At 38.2% G+C, this 19,267-nt stretch overlaps 1 protein-coding gene across 2 annotated transcripts in view; it reads left to right on the top strand.

Moving 5' to 3' along the window:
• The window catches only part of LOC110847902 (arginine-glutamic acid dipeptide repeats protein), a 38,907-nt gene that overhangs the window by 2,638 nt on the left and 17,002 nt on the right, over positions 1–19,267 (top strand). For both annotated transcript variants that reach the window (XM_022094938.2, XM_022094937.2), the window contains exons 2-3: positions 1,740–2,804; positions 7,867–7,937. In XM_022094938.2, coding sequence (XP_021950630.1) covers positions 1,799–2,804; positions 7,867–7,937 — 1,077 coding nt within the window. In that variant the 5' untranslated portion in view covers positions 1,740–1,798. The remainder of the gene's footprint in view (positions 1–1,739; positions 2,805–7,866; positions 7,938–19,267) is intronic.

The following is a 19,267-nucleotide window of genomic DNA, read 5'->3' as shown; positions in this document are numbered from 1 at the left end:
AACAACAAATACTTATGTTATGAAGTAGGTAGTCGTTGATATGCATAGCTTAATATGCATAGCATAATATGCAAGAAAATCTAGCCCTTGGTTTGGACACATACTTTTATTTGTTTGGTTCTTGTTGTTCGCATATCTTAACCTTTTGCACCCCAACTTTAACTTGAATTATTGAATCACTCTGTGACTGTTAACATTCATCATATCATCATCCGCCCGTTTTGAGATTCATTCTGCTTGAGGTTTTGTTTTTGTTTGCGCTACTGGAACTTGCGAGAAATGAACGGTAGACGTGGACTATTTGTCGTTGATGCTAAATAGCTACTAGTCTAGTAACTACATTATTGAGCTCAGAAGAATCGTCGCTCGGTGTCAGTTTCAGCTTGAATTCAATTCAACATTGCCTTTATTATTCAATTAGTTGTTCTTCGTGTGACCGTCCATATTTAGATTGTAATTGTGTCTTGTTTCTCTCTCTCCGGTGTTGACAGTATCTGTTCCTCTCCTTCACTGACTTGCCTGTCTTCTTTGTAGTATTAATACTCGGAGTTTTGTACTTGCGTTTGTTAATAACTCTGATGATAAGCAAGATGGTTGACACTATTGAGACCTTTGACTTGAGCTTAAACACAGATCTATCTGTGTATGCATATGTGTATTGTATCCAAAAATATAACGGACCCCTAACCCAAGGTTATTTTCTGCTTGTCGCCACAATCTATTTCATTGTTCTGGGCGACTTTAGGAATTAATAGAAATAACTAGGGACTAATAAATATACAATACATTATATCTAAGTTTTTTTTGGATTTTATACATACGCAAGTGGCATATATTCCTGAAAATTAATTCTAGTATTTTTGAATTTTTACCCGACTAACAGAAAATGAAATCATATTTGATTGGGTAGTAGGATTAGCTTTTATTCAGAAAAATCTGAACAAACTAACCTATCCCCCTTCTGTCATTCACGGCAAACGACAAGCTGCTCTGGGGTTTAACAGTGAATGTGAATTTAAATGTTATAACACAACCTTGGGTTTTCAGTTTGATTTGAGGAGTTGTCTTTAGAATTCTGCATGGTAGAATTGCAGAAAGTAGTGCGAGATGAATTGTCAGTCAGCCGGTGCAATGCCCTCATGGCTTAGCAGTTTGCACACTCAACATGAGAGCAGTCTCAACCGCCGCGTACCATTAGTGTTCATAATAATTTCGTGGTTATTTCATTTCCACGCCAGTTCGACTTGTTAATATAAGCAAAAGTTCAAAAGCAAATGCTATATATGCAACTTATTTGCTGTTGACTGCGGTGCAGCTTTTATTGTGTCACAATAATGCACAGGTTGTTGAGTCAAACTGGAGTGCTGGTTGACGTCGATGAATCAAATATTAGCATCTCATATCTATCACGCTGCATCAATGCATCATTGATTAATTAGAATGGTTTGTGAAGAGATATTACATTTTCAGAAAAAACTTGCTTAAATAACTTTACCTTGGGAAAAAAGTTCACAAATTACTTACATAACACGTATGGATATATGGATATGTATAACTGATAAATGTTTCCTTTTCCAAGTTATTTTCACTAACTTTGCGTTGTAGACAGGTCTTTTGGTTTATAGTGTCTCATTAAATTTGAACGCATTTCTGGACAAGTAAATCCCACTCTGATTCCTTTTTGTGCAGTGTTGTCAAAAGTGCAATCATTATTATTAATTAGTTTCTGTATTTGTCAGGTTGCCCAGAAGTGAAGACTGAAGTGATCTCACTCTCGAGCGTGGCGAACGCTGCCAGCATGACATCGACGACCTCAGGTATGAGTAAAGATCAAAGTGGTTCCTCCTCCTCCAGCAGTGGTGGACCGGGAGGAGGATCTGGGACAAGCAGTAACATTTCCGGAAGAAGTGGAGCGACAGCGACAGACAGCTTACGGCAACACTTGCAAGGGAAACTTCAAGCCAAGGCTGGAAACAACTCGTCATCATCAACTTCTTCCTCATCATCGCCACCACAACCATTGCATCCCACGTTACCCTCGTCATCATCATTGGGACCAAATAATTCATATTCGTCTAAATCTGATAATCCTTTGTCGAAAGCAAAGAGTCCAAATCAGAAGCGAAGTCGTTCAGATAAAAGTCAAAAGTCCACATCCTCTTCCAAACATACCAAGGGGACAAAGGAGAAGGAAAAGTCAGGATTTTCCCAATCAATAAAACCTCAAAGTCCTAATCGTACTCAAAACTCGAATAGCAGCACGACAACGACTACCTTGACTATCCCTAGCATTGGAGCAGGAGGAAATGGAAATGGTCAATCCAATGTTCGTGGTGTGAGGTTGGGCCCAGGCAATATTCCTGCTACTACAACTGCTGCTAATGATTTGCCCTCAAACGAGATCACTAATAGCTCAAGTGGAAGTAATTATGCACCTAGCTGTGGGAAAAGTAATTCTGACTCTTTGAACATTGGTGGTGGTGGTAGTAGTGGAAATAGCAATAAATCAGTGCCAGACTGCTCCACAGTTGTGGTGGTGAAAAGTGGTGGTGGTGATGCAAGTAGTGACGGTGCTACTGCGACGAGCCCTGCGACTCTGGACAAAGTGACTTGTTCGATCAAAAATGCAGAGACAACAAGCTCATCAGTGTCCATTGGGGAAGATTCGGAGACAGTTGAGGAGATATCGATTACCGAAAAAGGAAAGAAAGAGCCGGTCAGGGGACTAGCATGGAAAGAAACCTCACAAGGCGTCTACATTAGATATAAAAGTTTGGCTGATGGAGTGGTCTACAAACCAGGAGGTATAATTTCACTTTATTCTATTTTATATTGGTTTTAGGTTGTTGCGCTCAAAATTCGAGAGAATAACCTTCTTATTCTTCTCGTCGCTTCATATCTTTTGCCCACACGTACACATATTGTCGAGCAGCATATGATCTTTGTCCCCTCGTCAGTTCCCCTTTCCTCTCTAGAATTCGTGGTCCAATAAATGGATACGGTATGAAATGTCTTCGCCCATGCTCAACCAAAGTCTCATGGACAGAAGAGCATTATGTTTGAATTACTTTTACTTGACAAGTACTATGTAATGTAAGTAGCATGGAAGAGTTGGACGTATCAACAATAATTTGAATCTTTGACCATCATTTAAAAGTCGAACGGTTGTTACAGGGTTCCAATTCGGCATACAAATGCAATTATAAATATGCAACTGATGGGAAAGCAGAGGCTCTCTTTTAAGGCTTCACAATGGAGGGTTCGTCCCCTCTCTCCCCCTTTTTCTGGGCATCTACTACTCTAGTACATGATAATACAAGTTGGAGGAATGAATCCCCTCTCTTTCTGCTATGCTGCTGCTTCGTCTTCCTTTCCTTCCATGTTTCTAGTTTCCTTCCACGATATGTTCTGTCTATTTTGCTGCTATATACCATATCTACTAGCCGAGCTCCCTCTCCTTCCTTCCAGCTGCGTGTTTAAGTCACGGCTCGTATCTTAAAATAATGAACTATTGACAAAACTCTAAAGCAATCTTCAATCTTCCCCCAATCTATCAATTATCGTCTAACCCTCGTCCTTTTAATAGATCTGCAATGTGGTGGTAGACTGATATGATATGGTAGCCTGCTCAATACTCCTCCTCCTCGGAAACAGGTTGACGTTGAAATTTGCAGATCATTTTTTGCACAAAAAGTAGACACCTAAAGCAATATGTAAACCAATCACAGAACTTGGGGTTACTTTAATAGAAAACTACTCCACTATCATCAAATGTACTTATCCTTAATTGTATAGCTCGGCTCAACTATGATGGTTTTAAAAAGCACGCTAATAAATTTGTTCGTTAGTATGAATTATTTGAGAGGAGTATTTAGGAGGACGTAACAGCTAGCTGTTATAATAAAGAAAGATACATAATATGTAATGCATGTTATGTATCTGCTTTTGAGGTGTGAATAATAGCAATCACCAGAGACAATGGGAATTTATAAAACTGAACGGAAAGGAAAAACTTTATTATTTGCTCAACTTATCTGTAAAGCGAGCCATTCGTCAACTTATTTTCTGCCATGTCCTCAAAATCATTCTGGATTTGAGAAATGCAAACCTCGACCAAGCAAAGGTCTTGTGCCTGGTAGTATATTTAGTGGCTGGGTGACATTGCAATGCAGCATTGCACAAAGTCCTCTGGATACTATACGACAAGAGACTTCACTCACGCCTTGTAAAAACAAAAGTTTCTTTTCATCTCAACTTTGTTCTTTTTGAGGTAAAGTAGATTTATGTAGCAAGTAAAACGAGAGTTTTTGTCCTATCTTGAGATCCATACGTGTTTGTCTCACCTCTTCTCATATATATCCTCTCATCTTCCTTCTCGACGAGTCTCCTCGCTCTCTCCTCAGCCGAATCAACCTTACCCACATATTACGCCACTACTCACTTGTACATGGAGGTGGGATTGTGGAATAGCGTAGTATGCTATGCATGCATATAGAGTAGAATTTTTTGAATAGGCAGAGGAGGGAGATAAAGGACGGATGGAGGTGGCTTAGCCAGTGTAAGATCTTTTATGGATTAGATTTGTTTTCATATAATTTAACTCCTTCTTCTCGGTCTGCTGCTGATATTCTCAGAGGGAGCTTGCCCCGGTGAATACTTTGCAATTTTTGAGATCAACCCAGAAGAATTAGCTAAAATTTCTATAACAAAATCATAGTTTAGTTTACTCCTTGTTTTAGCTTGCATGACAAAATTTGCATGTCGGAAATAGATTTCATTTCGTCATGCTTGACTGGACTGAGATTATCAGCGTGGTGGAATGGAATCCATAATCGGAAGCCATAATACATATTAAATACTACATTTGAATCATCTTATTATCGTCGTTGGCATTTGGCTGATTTTACTTATATTCCCAATTCTTCTTACAACACTAGCGCCCATTAACAGGTAACAAAGGATGATGCCAAAGTGTGTCCTGATAAGGAGCTAACCCACAAAACTGCTAAATTGAGTTTGAGAAATGAATAATGTACACCTTGAATTGTGAACCGTAATTAAAGAGTGAGTGAATGATGGTGATAGCGGCAGGTATGTAGTATAATAGGCACTGTACTCTGTTATTGTTACAGCAGCAGCAAGCGTTCTCGTATGTACCGACATTAGAAGCAGGCAGGACATTATTCTTACTTTGTTGCTGCTAGTGTATTTAGTAGGAGAGGAACTTGTGTGCATGCAGCATGATGTGCATTTTATAAACTTTAACCTCACTGTCGATAATTACTTGTGAACAGAATAAAATAATTATCTTTCCGCATTAAATATTAAATATCTTTCCGACTGCGGTTGCCAATGTGAATTAAGATTGAGGTCAAAGTAAAATTATTCCTATAAATTGTAATCCATATTTGCTGATTTGTCTTGCTTCTGTCAAGTATGTATTGCTCGATTGGGGTATACACTTTTTTGTCCAATATCTATATCATTCATGTGCATCCTCTCTCCACATTTATCCATTTCATGGGGGGTATCAGTTGCAGTAATACCAATTTTAATGAATAATCGATTAATTCGAATAGGCTTATTTTGAATTTCTATACATAGATTCCGACCAAAGGTAAATGTAAGATTACAGTTTTGTGTTTCCTTTCTTATATTTCCAAGAAATTGTTTTTAATGGCTGTATTAAGGAATGGGGAAATGTATTGAATTACGGATTACGAAGCAAACCAAAGTGAGTGAGTGAATGGTATTATTGGGGAGCAGAAGAAGAGGCATCAGGGCAAGGTGGCCATAGCGGCTGGTTGTTTGGCTGGGAGTAAACACAAGAGAAAGAGAGATTGGAAGTTCGGGAGAAAGCACTGAGCCATTGATTTTTTCCGGTCTTTACCTTTCCTCCTGCTTCACAAGCCTCTCTCCATCCTCTCCCATCTGCTGCTGCTCTTCAGCCACCTCGGCATTTTCCATTCACTTGTTACAAACTTGTTTTATCATCTTGGCACTGCGGTACAATTTAGTTTATATTTGCTTGTGCTTCCTGAGAGCAAATGTCTCGTGGTCTCTCTCTCTCTCTGAACTTTTCGTCTTAAGTATTACATTATTTCCTATCGTTATGATCTTAGCCAACGTGATTTCAGATCCAATTCCTCGTTAAACGGATTATTTTGTTAGGGTGTGAAATTCTTTAGTTGAGCCTCAGGACAAAAGGTGTTCATGACTTATTGTCGTCGGATATCTGCAATGGTATTAAACTGCTACTTTTCCGCATGGTCGAACTTACTTGTCGTCGATGCTTTATTTAGAACTTGTTTATTGTTAAACTAACACGCTTAACCAATGATGACTGTAGTTTTTGTTACAAAAACCGTGCATTTGCAAAACCAATGGTTGATCATCTCCATTTTGCGATGATATGGATGAATTGATTCGTAGTCGATTCTATGTACATTATTTATTGCCTTGTTAATTATTTTGCAGTTATTATTCCGAGACGAAAAATTGTGGAACCAATATTGACAAGGAACCTATTTTACCCTCTAGTATCTATTTGGAGCAAAAGTTGCTGTGTATTAATGCAATTTTACTAAAGTTATTCAATCCGAGAGTGTAGCAGGGAGCCGACAGCGGTTGGAAGAGGAGGACAATTCAAAGAAAGCACATCTTCAGCGCTTAGAAAAGGCTTACCTTTTTCCCAAAAGCTAGTCTACAGAAAGATTTATATGATATAAGTTAAGTAGTTATTGGTCGATTGAAGACAAGCCATTCGATGAGGCAGGAACAGAAGCATTTATCATCTGCAAATCGAGAAATCTGCCTCAGCTATTTTCCTCCTCCTTCGCCATCGCCTTCTTCCGCCCAAGGAATGTTTAAATATAAAAAAGTATAAATGCCGATAAAGCTCTTGCCTGGTTCTGGCTCTGCTCCGTCTTCTTCTGGCTTTTCTCCCAACTTTCCGCTTGAATTTGATTGAGCACGGTTGAGTGGTGGCATATGTGTCAATACTCTTTTCTCTCCCATTGTTGTCACCGTTTATGCGTGGAGACTGCTTAACCATTTTGCCCAAACCAGAGGTCCTTCTATATATTTTCCTAATCCAATACAATCTTCTTGGATAAGCTCCCAAGTCGATACACGGATATATACGTTTATAGCTGAGTATCGAGCATCCCCACCTGCAAAGTGACCTCCTGGCATGCTTAAAGAAGAAAAAAAAATACTGACCAAACCTGGCCGTTATCATAATTGTCCTACTAGAATCAATTTGCTTGGTTTTCATGATGAGCTATTTGCTAGTGAGCCTTCTAGCTAATTTTACTAGGTACTCTGCAATCAGAAAACAGTACGCTGCAAATTTATTTAATCAACTGAACAGCTCAATGGCTCAATGCATCAGTATGTTTGTGATTAACCAGTATTTATTTATTATGCTTGCATTTGAAATATTTGCCACTTGAAGTTCTTATGATTTATGATGTGAACTCGAGTGGCTATCCCATTCATTGAAGGCTATATCCCAACTTTTTTGCACAACTCTTCACATTTTCCAATTATACCTCATGATGTGTAATGTGTCCAGACAGTGTGTGCCAACTAATTACTATAATAAACTAAGATTCAAACAAGAGAGTAGCAAGTGGTAGAAGAAACAAGGTGTTTCACTAATTTAAATCTCGGAGTTTTTTTCTGCCAGAACCTACATATACATATAGCGGCCTAGCGGGATATAATCATCGCTGCTCATACATATTTACATACATATTTAATTATTGTGTGAATTTTCAAAATCAAATAATTTATAGGATGAATTTTACGTTATTTGTATCGACTTTAGAATTAATTTTTATTTTTATGATTCCTCCAATTAAGATGCTGTCTACATTGAGAGTCAAAGAGCTGATCTCCCCTTCTTCATCTGCTCCATTGTCGAATTCAAACGGGTAAGTTGAAACTTTTCCTTCTTCTCCTCCTTTTCCCATCATTCCACGTTACATATAATATTATTACATGCCATTTGCAAGCGTTGCTGGTTTCCAAATTTTAATGTAAACGCCAAACCCTAGCTTCTTGCATAAACTGTCAATTTACCACATTTACATGCACTTTGCAGCAACAGCAGTATGTACGTACGTAGTAGTGGGTTAAATTCTGGTGTGAGTAAACTAGATATGTAGGTGTTTGTTGGTTGGAGTTGAAAAGTTCAGTCATGGCTAAAGTACATAATCTAGTCCGCAGGTCAGAACGGCGGAGTGAAATTATTATGGAACCCGAGCTCCCGAACTTATGTTAAAAGCAAATACTAAATGAATCACGAGTCACAATAAGATGGTGAAAACGTGAGTGCACCCTATGTAACTGAATAAGTGACGCCATAAAAATAATATGCGAGTTATTGTCATTACTTGCCATCAATTTAACATCTAGTCATAATTAGTTAGTGGGAAGGGCAACACAGCTTATTACTCGGCGACATCTACGTTGCTGGCATTACTTGGCTAAATGGTAAAACTAAGGAATTGTAAAGTTGGTTATGCATACTATCTTTTACGAGCTACCCGACATAGATGTCCAGAACTTGGAATTTAATATTGAGGTTGAATTTGGCCTTAATCATAATAAATAATGAATTAATTGCAGTGAACCTCATGTTCAAATACGGTTTATTAAAGATAGCGTAGCACAGGTTCATTAATGCTGAAACTAATGACGGTATATTTCGACTGTGTCGTGATTGATATTTTTAATTTTGTCAATAGTTGCATTCATGCAGGCCAAGAATGATGGTAAAGTCAAAAGTTGTGAATTGAGGTTTATCTGCTATGGAATAATAGAGAAGAATAAGTGTGTGTGTGAAATTGTCTGTTGGCTGCTGGTTTATAATTCTGCGGTACTGTTAACTATTTAACAAATGATGATGTTGGTTGTGCAAAGTTGAAGTTGTGCGTTAGTTAGTAAGTAATAGCTGATGGTGGTGATGGCGAATGCTTACATATAGTTTCCTTCTCACTGCGATACTACATTGAGGTACACCATGGCACTTCATCACTGTCTTCTTGTCCTTATCAGCATGACCATTAGTATTTGTTACCATTGTGAACTGCATCACACAATAGATTCGGCAAGCCTTTCCCTCGTAAAGACAAATTGAGTTTTGTTTATTACTCTGCTAGGTAAAACCACTTGGTTGTCGAAAAAATTTGTGTTTTTTATGGAATTCATCCGAACAACAAAAAAATCATCTTGTCGAGGTGTGATGCAATAGTGTACAATATATAGTTTCATCTATGTACTTTATGTGATCTGTGTGCTTCTTTTGTACATACATACGATCAGAACACACAGAGTGTGGAAAATCATCAAATTGTTACAATTATTTTGATAGCTAAAGACACTTTTTTAACGACAATTCAGAAACAAGTGCTAGACTTTTCAGGAACATACATGAGCAAAGCCAAGTGGCAAGTAGTTCCATATGAGAAAGACGTAATTATACCTAACACGCTGTCTGCTAATCACATCAAGCATGCATATGATATGAGTAAATAGTTAATGGCACAGTGGTTAGATATAATTTTTATTAGGTGGAAGAAGCAAGTTTAAGAGGATGGAGGAAAATGAAGGAACGGGCAGTTTGACTTGTTCTTCATTCTAATGTCATCATCGGGATTTCGGGATAAACAACAACACTTGATCCCTTGCTTCTCAAAATATCGTCTTCGTGCTGTCCTCTGTCCTTCCTTTGACTGGTTGGCGCTGTCGACTTTACACAAAGTTGAGAACTCGAGTCGACAGCAAAAGAACAAATTGTCGTTTGGTTTTGTTTTGTCGTGCTTGTTGGTCCATACTGATACTGAATGAGATAGTTTACTTGAGAATACAGTCTAGTCATTCTTTTGTTTGGAGATCCCACAAGCACTGTAGTAGTCGAGTGTACAACAAAGGGAAGACTTGCATCTCTTCTTCTCTCTCCTCAAAGAAGAAAACACGATTCGTGTAAAGAAATGGTGCAATATAACTTGGCCATTTGTATTTCTTTCTAGATAAATAGGCAAGACTTCTTCTCGACTTGTCACTCAGAGTTCCTCTTTTTCTCTGCCTCTGCTATGTTGAAGGAGTTTTTTATTTATTATTTTACTAGTAAAAGGCAATGGAGCCAAAATAAAAGTATGCATACATGAATGTCTTTGATGAAAAGCGTGTGTTCCATTAATGCAGATTAATGTGTTTGATGTATTAATTAAAGCTTCATTAACTTTGTACGAATATTGCTCCAATTAGCAATTTGTCTTTTTTCTCTCATTCTGTCTTTAATTGTAATGCTCGCTTTTAGTTAAAGATAACGAACAGTCAATAATAGACAGCGATGCATGCATATGTATTTACTACGGGTGTAGCTGCCGTATAGCTTTATATTGTTTACCCCCACGCCCATCTGACTTGATTCGCACATCCCATTAAATAGTGTCAAAATTTTTATACAAGCGACGATTATTTAGATTCAATTAAGAAACTGTTCACTTTATAGGTAAATTTTTGTGAGACACGAACGTGGTTATTTATTTGTATTCATTCTTTCGATGTTGAACTGATGTAATCATCAGAAATATTATTGCATATGTTTAACAAGATTTCGAGTTCCATCCTACATGCATAAAATCACAATGTTTTTTGAGTAAGTGAGGCTGAAAATGCAGGATAGTCCTGAAATAAGAAATTACTTACCATGATAATCTATTGAACTTGAGCTGTGCACAGTGCAGCATGCATTATATCATCCCCGGATTCAAGCACGAATGTCAATTAATTCGTTCCTTTTATCGTGATTGAATTTCTAATTGAGTGTAGAAACAGCAACAGCCGCGTCGTAATTATCATCGGAACTGTTCTCTGTAATTTCTTCTGATTTTTTTAAGAGTAGGAGTTGAAGTTTGTTGTTGGGTATATACATGCATTCGTACATATGCATGTACATACGTTGTAGAATGTTTCATAACCTAATTAACGTTAAAAGCTGGGGGTGGAAAGAGAAATATGAATATATTTATATACATGTGTGTACGTGTGTATACGACAGACAGCTATGGATTGCATGAGAGGAAGGGCTGTCTCAACACACAAGTTAATAACAATGGGGTATTATTTTGTAGGATGGTAATCGTGAATTAGATAGGCAGGCAGGCTGTAATATGGTCGTGGATGGGTTATTCTTCTGCTGAGCAGGTTCCCTTTTGCCTGCGTTTTGAGGATGACGGTAAAAAATGGTAGGTTGATGGAGCAGATGCTTTGGTCGCCTTAAAATGTTAAATTGGTTTACTCGTATTGCTGAATTCGAGGATCTGCAGGATGATATGGTGATTATGATGCGAGTAATTTCTCCATGCCATAAAAGCATTTAGCCAAACGCAATGCATGACAATAAAAGGCGATATCCACCTCATGTGCTTTATTTCAATTGAATGTTCTCAACATGAATGTTTGTTCTCAAGATTTCGTTTCCGGGCAAGTGCGCAAATATTAAATTTACAAACTAATAGTATCTAACGGGTATGTATGTAAGAAAATATATACATCATGCAAATTTTAACTTTAAACTCAATGAAATATATGCTAACATTGCAGTTCTGAGAACAATGCAAGTTAAATTGTTGTTAAAAAGTGATTCGAAGAGGTTAAGCAGACTGTCAGAAAGTCGGGCGACGGTGTGTTTTGTAAATTCTGTGGCAGAGTTGACAAGGAGAAGTAAGCATAAGATATGTAGCTTCGGATCCATTTCGACGAGCTTTTCTCCGTGTGAGGTTGAATCTTTTCTCTTTGGGGCGTTTGTTCCCGCAGAAGCAGCAGCAGCACATCTTCTTCTTTTATCATGTAAGCTAAAGCTTCCATAAACCATCCATCTCTATTACTTGTGAGAGAGAGAGGGAGTCAACTTGAGTTGCCCTCTGCTGCACTTTCTCACTCACAGCCTCCTTCCTCTTTTTACGTCCTCTATTCTCCAAAGTGTCTCCAAATTGAAGAATATTTGCATTTCAAGCTCATGATCGCTCATGTCACTCCTCATCGTTACTCCACCAGCTTTTTTTACTACTGTGAGGTGAAAGGTGTCGTAGGTAAGGTGCCGGACTTGGATATATTTAGCTACAAAGCGTGTAATAATGGTGAAAATTTGATAGCACGATTTTGCATCTTATTCTCACTTACCTAATTCAAACTCGCAGATTTGCTGCCCCCATTATTACCGATTGCAAATGCCGACTCTGTCAATTCTATTAATCATGCAGCAGTGGAATGTATTATGCTATGCATCATGATTAAATATCTTAAATCAGTTAAATCAAAGTTGGAAATTGAAGATGTTCCAAATCATATCAAATTCCAGTAGGTTTGAGGAACAAATTTGTCGATTCATATCACCTTTCACGCATCTCAATAACATCAGCTTACATACGATATAACTAAATATTAGATTTTTTTAGATGCTCTCTTGTTACTTGTGCAAGTACAAGGCACATTAATTTAACAGAATCAAAAAATCATATTTTATTTCTACAGCAGAAAATATGGTGCATATGGGATCGGAATGGATTGTGGCTGAGAGAAGCGATGAAGGCTTTGTGTTGAGCACAAATAATAAAGCAATGCTCAATACTTTGCTTTGTGTTTTGTGTAAATTGCGTGGTGGTTGTGTACAAGAGACGAAAGAGCGAGAGAGAGAGAGGAGCTAAGAAGAATGAAAGGATTGAGATTTAGGAATTGAATAGCCTTGCAGAAAGAGAATACGAATGAATAGTGAGAGCATCATACCTCACGGTTTTAAGCCAGCCATGAGCCAGTGCAGTAGTTGGTGGAGTTGATGTGACAGTTTACTTTATGAGATAACCTGATCCCACAACATGTTTTTTTGAAAATTTTATTTCATAAATTTCATTTATGAAAATTTATTTATGAATAAATAAATTCATCAAATATTCATCAAATGTGAATAATATAATATTCACAAAATTTATTTATTAACGAGGTTATAACTCATGTATGCTCATTAACATTTAACATGTGTATTAGAAACTATTAGTATACCGTCTCTGAGACATCACCTGTGATGTCTTGGATTTGGTTGCTTCGAATCTGGTGGCCTAGATCGATCGGAAGCTCGAAATTTGGTACGGTGAATACTGGTGGGTAGTTCGCAAGGGTGATTGGTGAAACACCAGCCATTCCTAGTTTCACGGCTCCGGCGATCTTTTGTTCATCACAAGTGTCCAATGCTGTCCAGGGCATATTCTTATTAATCGGCTCAAATTGAGGACCGTGCATTTCCTTTCGCCGTTGAATTAGCGAGGCCAGCTAAATATATATAAAAAATTGGTTAATTTCTTGTCTACATTTTATCACACGCAATATATATTAAAAAACTTGCCACTGTGGAACTCACAATTAATAAAGATTCCAGCTGGCTAGACTCTTCTCTGGACGCTGTTTCAAACAAAGCAATTTGGATCACGAAATATTGCCCACTTGAGGCCATTTTGGCGGGTCCGCTTAGTTCTGGATTTCGTTCGTGATGCCCGGCAAAATGAGGTTCACATGACTTCCCAATATAATAAGGAACCACGATATTTCGATTCTTACTTTGGTTTAGAAACCTACACGCGTCGACGTCAGTGGTCCCGGGGACAAAATCTGATTTGTTTAGGAGAAGTAGCACATAAACGTACCCCTTCTTAATCGCGAGTTTGTCTTTCAACTCGTTCAAACGATGAGTGACCTTATTTTCGGGGTCTACTGGTGTCTGCTTTTTCTTGCTTGCTGGCTTCTGGTTGCTTGCTGGATTAGCACGGGGCAGGCGGGACTTCTTTGAAGACCGCTTCAATGGCGTGACAGCTGCCACCTTGGCTTTGGTTGGGAACTCCAATTTTTTGTACCACTTTTTATCCGGGTGCAGATAAGCGTCACAGTGTCCATCGCATGCTTTGCGTGCACATAAAAACGGCGTGCCTGTGATCCCCATCCTGATGGCTTCTCGTTGCTTATGTTCTGGAAGACGATTGAGAAATGAGGAAATTTCTCGGTGTTGATTGTGCATATGTACGTTGACCCCATTCTTTATTTTATACTCAGCCAAGGTGAGGGTATATTCCTAAATATACCATTGTTATGAGTTAGACATGTTACTGTAACAACTAAGAAATTAAGTAACAGGTTCACTTACAATTAAAAATGCCTCAAACGCTCTCCCTTCATCACAATTCTCGGCGTGGGTTGGCCTTGTAGTGAACGGCCAGACATGATGTTGAAGGACTTTTTCCCCTCGCACGTATGCCTGTCCCAGGGGCGAACTCTCTGGAAATGTGAAGTGGTGGCTATCGACACCAATGTTGAAGGAGCTAAACCCGATGTAAAACCGGACACCAGGCGCGCCACTAAGCGCGAACTCGAAAGGATCCGATTTGTCGTCATAGTGAGGACCCAGGGTCGCCGCAAGATATACAGAGCAAGGTCTTTTGTTTAAACTGATAATTCTCTGATCACGATAGGCCACTACCCAGTCTGTCATTGAACGACACTTTTCCTGGAAATCCGTGGATGAGGGTTGTAATGGGGTCTCTCCCCTATTAGCCATTTGGGAGTGATGGGTTAGTGGGTTTATGTATGTCAAATTGCTCTGGTTGCTACAAGTTAATAAGGCAAATTAAACATTAAACTGGTTACATTAGTTTTTGATATATGTTGCCCTTACGCAGTTGACGGATCGATGGCTAAATGAAATTTTCTAACATGACTTTGTAAGTGGTGCTTGTATTCACCAGAATATTTGCATTCATTGCACTTGAAGACTCCCTTCTTTGTCCTAAAGAAATGAATAATGTGTCAACATGCTGTGGTCCCAGGGGCAGATAATTGAGTACTTACAGTTTGGATTTTTCTCGAGGTACTCTCTCATGATCTCTTTCATGACGAAGTCTATGACAGTTTTGTGTGAAATCCTTCCCACAATATTTGCAAACATAAGGATAAGATTTGTTCGGATCCTTAGCTCTACCAGATTCCCTTATTTTCCTAATCCTATACAAATGATCAATTCCAATTAATACCAAAATACTTGCTCCAGGAGCACATTATTCAATCATGGTATTATTACCCTGGAGGAAGTTTGCTCTTTTTTGGAGGAGAAGGCATCACCTCATCATCCGAATTCTCATCTTCAACAATCACTATAAACAAACCAAAAAATATTTTATACACAGGTACTACCCTAATTCTCACAGTGGCAAATTAAATAATACTACCGTCAAAATTATCATCATCGTCGTCGTCTGAAATTTCACTCGATGGTGACGCCATAGCAAAGTCATCGTCCTCATCGTGCGATGTCAAGTCATGTTGAAAAGACCGACGGGTGGTACTGGATGCACCCACAGTGGGAGAATAAAGAGCTAAAAAAATCACAAATAAAAGCAATTACAGTTTACAATTATGCTACTGTGGCTGACTAAAGAGAATGAAATATCTTACATTTCATGGAAGTATCATCACTGTTCTCATCTAAAAACCACAAGTATTATAGTAATCATTTCTTGTTAAATTTAAATCCACTGAGGAACAAGCATAAAGTCAAAGTACCTTAACCTTCTTCATTGATTCTCTTGTACGCGTCGACTACGTCATCTTTGGAATATGGCGAAAGTTGCCCCCAGTCAAAGTCCATTACATCTTCCAACTCGCTGGCCGTCATCTCCTCGTAACTCGTATTTCCTCCCAGCTCATCATCTTCATAGTTGAACTCCCAGGATGGACATGGAGGTGTCACAGTGGCAGGACCTTGAGTTACTTTAGGATACTTCTCATTGTTCTGACCCGGATCTAAGTTATTAACATTTGTAATTGTTTAAATTAACCAAACGTATACAGTGGCATACCATTTAATTGTACCTCTGTTAGTACTTGATGTTGGCCTCTGGTTGTCCCCGTACTGACTTTCAGATTTTGCTTTCGCAACGTCTAGAATAAAGAATTGAAAAGAACACATTAAATCACAGTGATTATAATTACAAGAAATTGCAAGGAATTAACCATTTAGCTGTTATTTATTACCATATGCCTTGGAGATCTTTTTGTGGACTGACCCTGCCAGTTTTCTCCAGCTAGCACTTCTCAAAATCCTGTCCAGCTCCCACAGAGACATCTCAAGGTATTCGTTGTCCTCATCGTCTTCTTCCTCGTCTGTGCTTAAGTGGATGTCAAAATTCGCACGGATAGACGGAAGCGAGGACCCCACAGTGGCAGGAACGAGTTCTATTAAAATTAAAGTAAAAATAAGTTTCAAACATGATTCATATTTATCTACAACTACTGTGGCGCACAGGTAAATTGAGTTACTCTTACTAGAAACATCTGCAATAATATCGGAAGACGCATGTCGAGATGATGACGAGTCCACAGTGGCAGGAGGTGCAACAGTTGGGTCAAATATTTCAGTTTCATCTGTTGGGAATTATAATTAGAAAGGTATACATACGTGACTGACTATGTTTAAATTATTTCAATGAGGCGACACTGCTATAAAATGTGGCGCAAGAATAACTCACCAGAAAACTTGCTTCCAAACAATTCGTGGATGAGGGTTTGTTTGGGTAACGGCAAGTTGGAAAAGTCGGGGGAAGCAATCACTTGCCCCAGAGTTCTTGGTGACAAAAGGTCATAATCCAGATCATCCTCGTTTTCAGGCTGGGAATCCACCAGCATGACGACTACTGGATCAAGAGATTCTTTAGAATACAACAAATAAAAATAAAAATACTTTAGTTCATCTGAAAGATTAATTATTATTTCCACAGTGGTATAAAAACCTACCTTGTTTTACTTGTTGAAAGCCATTCAATGCTCGCCTATATCGAACTACGACAAGCCTTTTCGGAAGCTTCTTGTCTTTCAACCACTTGGAATATTCTGATGAACATAGGGTCACTCCCTTGAAGACATTGTTCGCCTCATCTTCCAGGAAGAACTCTTGAATTTTATTAGATATAATCACCCTCCTGACACGAAGACGGGGCGATTTTACAGGATCTGAAATACCAGAAATAAGACATGTACATATTTAAGCAGCTCTCCCAGGGAAAAACACAATAATGCAGATTGTTAGTACTAGTTACCGTCAGAATCGACAAACTCCACGTCGAGAAATTCACCACTTTCATCGTAGAATAAAAATTCTACAGCCTCCGTCGGCCAAACGACAAAAACCACCTTCGTCATCGACGAACGATCCATCAGGGACCAAGCACTAGGAAATACAGAAAATGATGATCACTGTGATATAACTACATAGTTTAGCTCTATAACATTTATAACTGATCTACATTGTGTTATAAATAACCAATTATAAACAATACCTACTAAATTTTAGTAGTCTAAAATTTATGATCTCTGAGGTGAAAATAAAAAAGGATGAAATTAATTAAACACTTACGTTTTAAAAAAAACTCGAACTTGTCCTTTTACTTATTAAATTATTTGTGTTTGTTGAAAAAGACTCGAAAAATAATTTATCTTCAGAGGAGGAAAAATAGTGCGAGTCGTCACTTTGAAGAGGTTGAAAATGAGCGAGCAGCGAGTATGGAGGAGATCGAGAGAGGTTATTGCTTGATTGTTTATCAAGCAAGCGACGCGAGCCGGCAAGTTGGCAGGCAGCAGCCAATGTGGCGTCCTCATGATTTTCAGACCTAAATAGGGAAACACTGATGTGAATAAGAAACCAACAAAAGAGATAAAGAAAAGCCATCTAATTTTTATTTATTTCTGAATTATATTGTGTATCTTTATTTTCACGAGTAAAGTAGTGTATCGCAGAGTTCAAAAAATGTTTTACATCATCATTTATTTAAAAAAAGCTAAACGACCAGCGCCGTACAAAATTGTCCCTATCTGAAATAATAAAAAAATAATCTACTTGGTCGTGTATATTATATGTAGGAACATATGTATCTGCAAAATAATGTGTAGCATACATGAGATTAACTAATCTGTATGAAAAAACGAAGAGTTTTCAATAGTATGACAATTCTGATGTACTCCTGTTTTACCTCGACATCATAACTCAAATGTTCTTAGGATTGGGAGTGATGACGTCGAGGTACTTATAGAAAATAAAGCAGGAGTACTTGAAGAAATAGAAATTGTCGATACCCGGGGGCGATTTTATTGCTGGTAAATTGCAACGAGTCCGCTTACAAAACCTACAGTGCAGCCTTCATACAGCCCGAGTCAGAGATTGGATCCGATTGAATTTCATCTTTTTAAGACAACTTCTGAAAATCAGTATGGGTCATGCCATAGGGTCCCTATGCATAACAACTTTCCCAATTTCACTTCATATTTTTGCATTAGAGTCCATTAGCAACATCCATGCCAAATTTCAGCTCGATTGGACGATTTTGAAAAATCGGTATGGGTCACCCCATAGGATGACTCCGGTTACAAAATTTTCCAATTTGACTTCATATTCTTTCATTAGGAACCATTAACAACTTCTGTACCAAATTTCAGCTTTCTACTACAATTTTGAAATTTTGGTGCAGAATACCCCACCCACCTACATGACCCCCACCGGTCAACCACTTGACCGATTTCGCCCATCTTCGAACTTAACTCCTCATTTGCCTCATACTACATGTGTACCAAATTTCAAGTCGATAGGATAAGTTTAAAGAGAGTTATCGTGATTCAGACAGACAGATAGACGGACAGACCGGTTCCATAAGCCCTGACTCGGGCTAAAAATGCGATTTATTGTGACTAATTACAATGGAGATGCAACTTTTTTTTAAATTTTGTAACAATAAGTTTGTGTATGATTTAGAATTTTTCACCATAGCAAATTACCAGCAACATCAACAGAAGACGAAGGAATATGGCTATATGTTCAAATATATGATAATAATTCTATGGTTGACTATGTACGATGTGCTGCCTGCCAGAAAGCAGGATGATGGGATGGGTGAACCTTGTGCCTCAGAGCTCATTATTATAATATCCTCATGCGTCTGTCGAAAATGTTTATAATGTTGGAACTAATGAGCCTTTTATTGCTTTCCTCTCTTTATAAATACACACCTTATTAGTCTCCTGACCAGATTTAGATTAAGCCTGCCTAAAAATTAAGTTGTGCCAATTGATTAATTACACACAAAACTGTATTTTATGGGAAATTGTCATAAGGATAATCAATGTGTTGCCTTCGCAGTATTTCGTAATCGTTTTAAGCATGCACTAT

Source organism: Folsomia candida, unplaced genomic scaffold (assembly GCF_002217175.1).
Source record: "Folsomia candida strain VU population unplaced genomic scaffold, ASM221717v1 Fcan01_Sc003, whole genome shotgun sequence".
NCBI classification, from domain to species: domain Eukaryota; kingdom Metazoa; phylum Arthropoda; class Collembola; order Entomobryomorpha; family Isotomidae; genus Folsomia; species Folsomia candida.
Note: the sequence above shows the minus strand (reverse complement) of the source record. Positions and strands in the feature narration are given on the sequence as shown.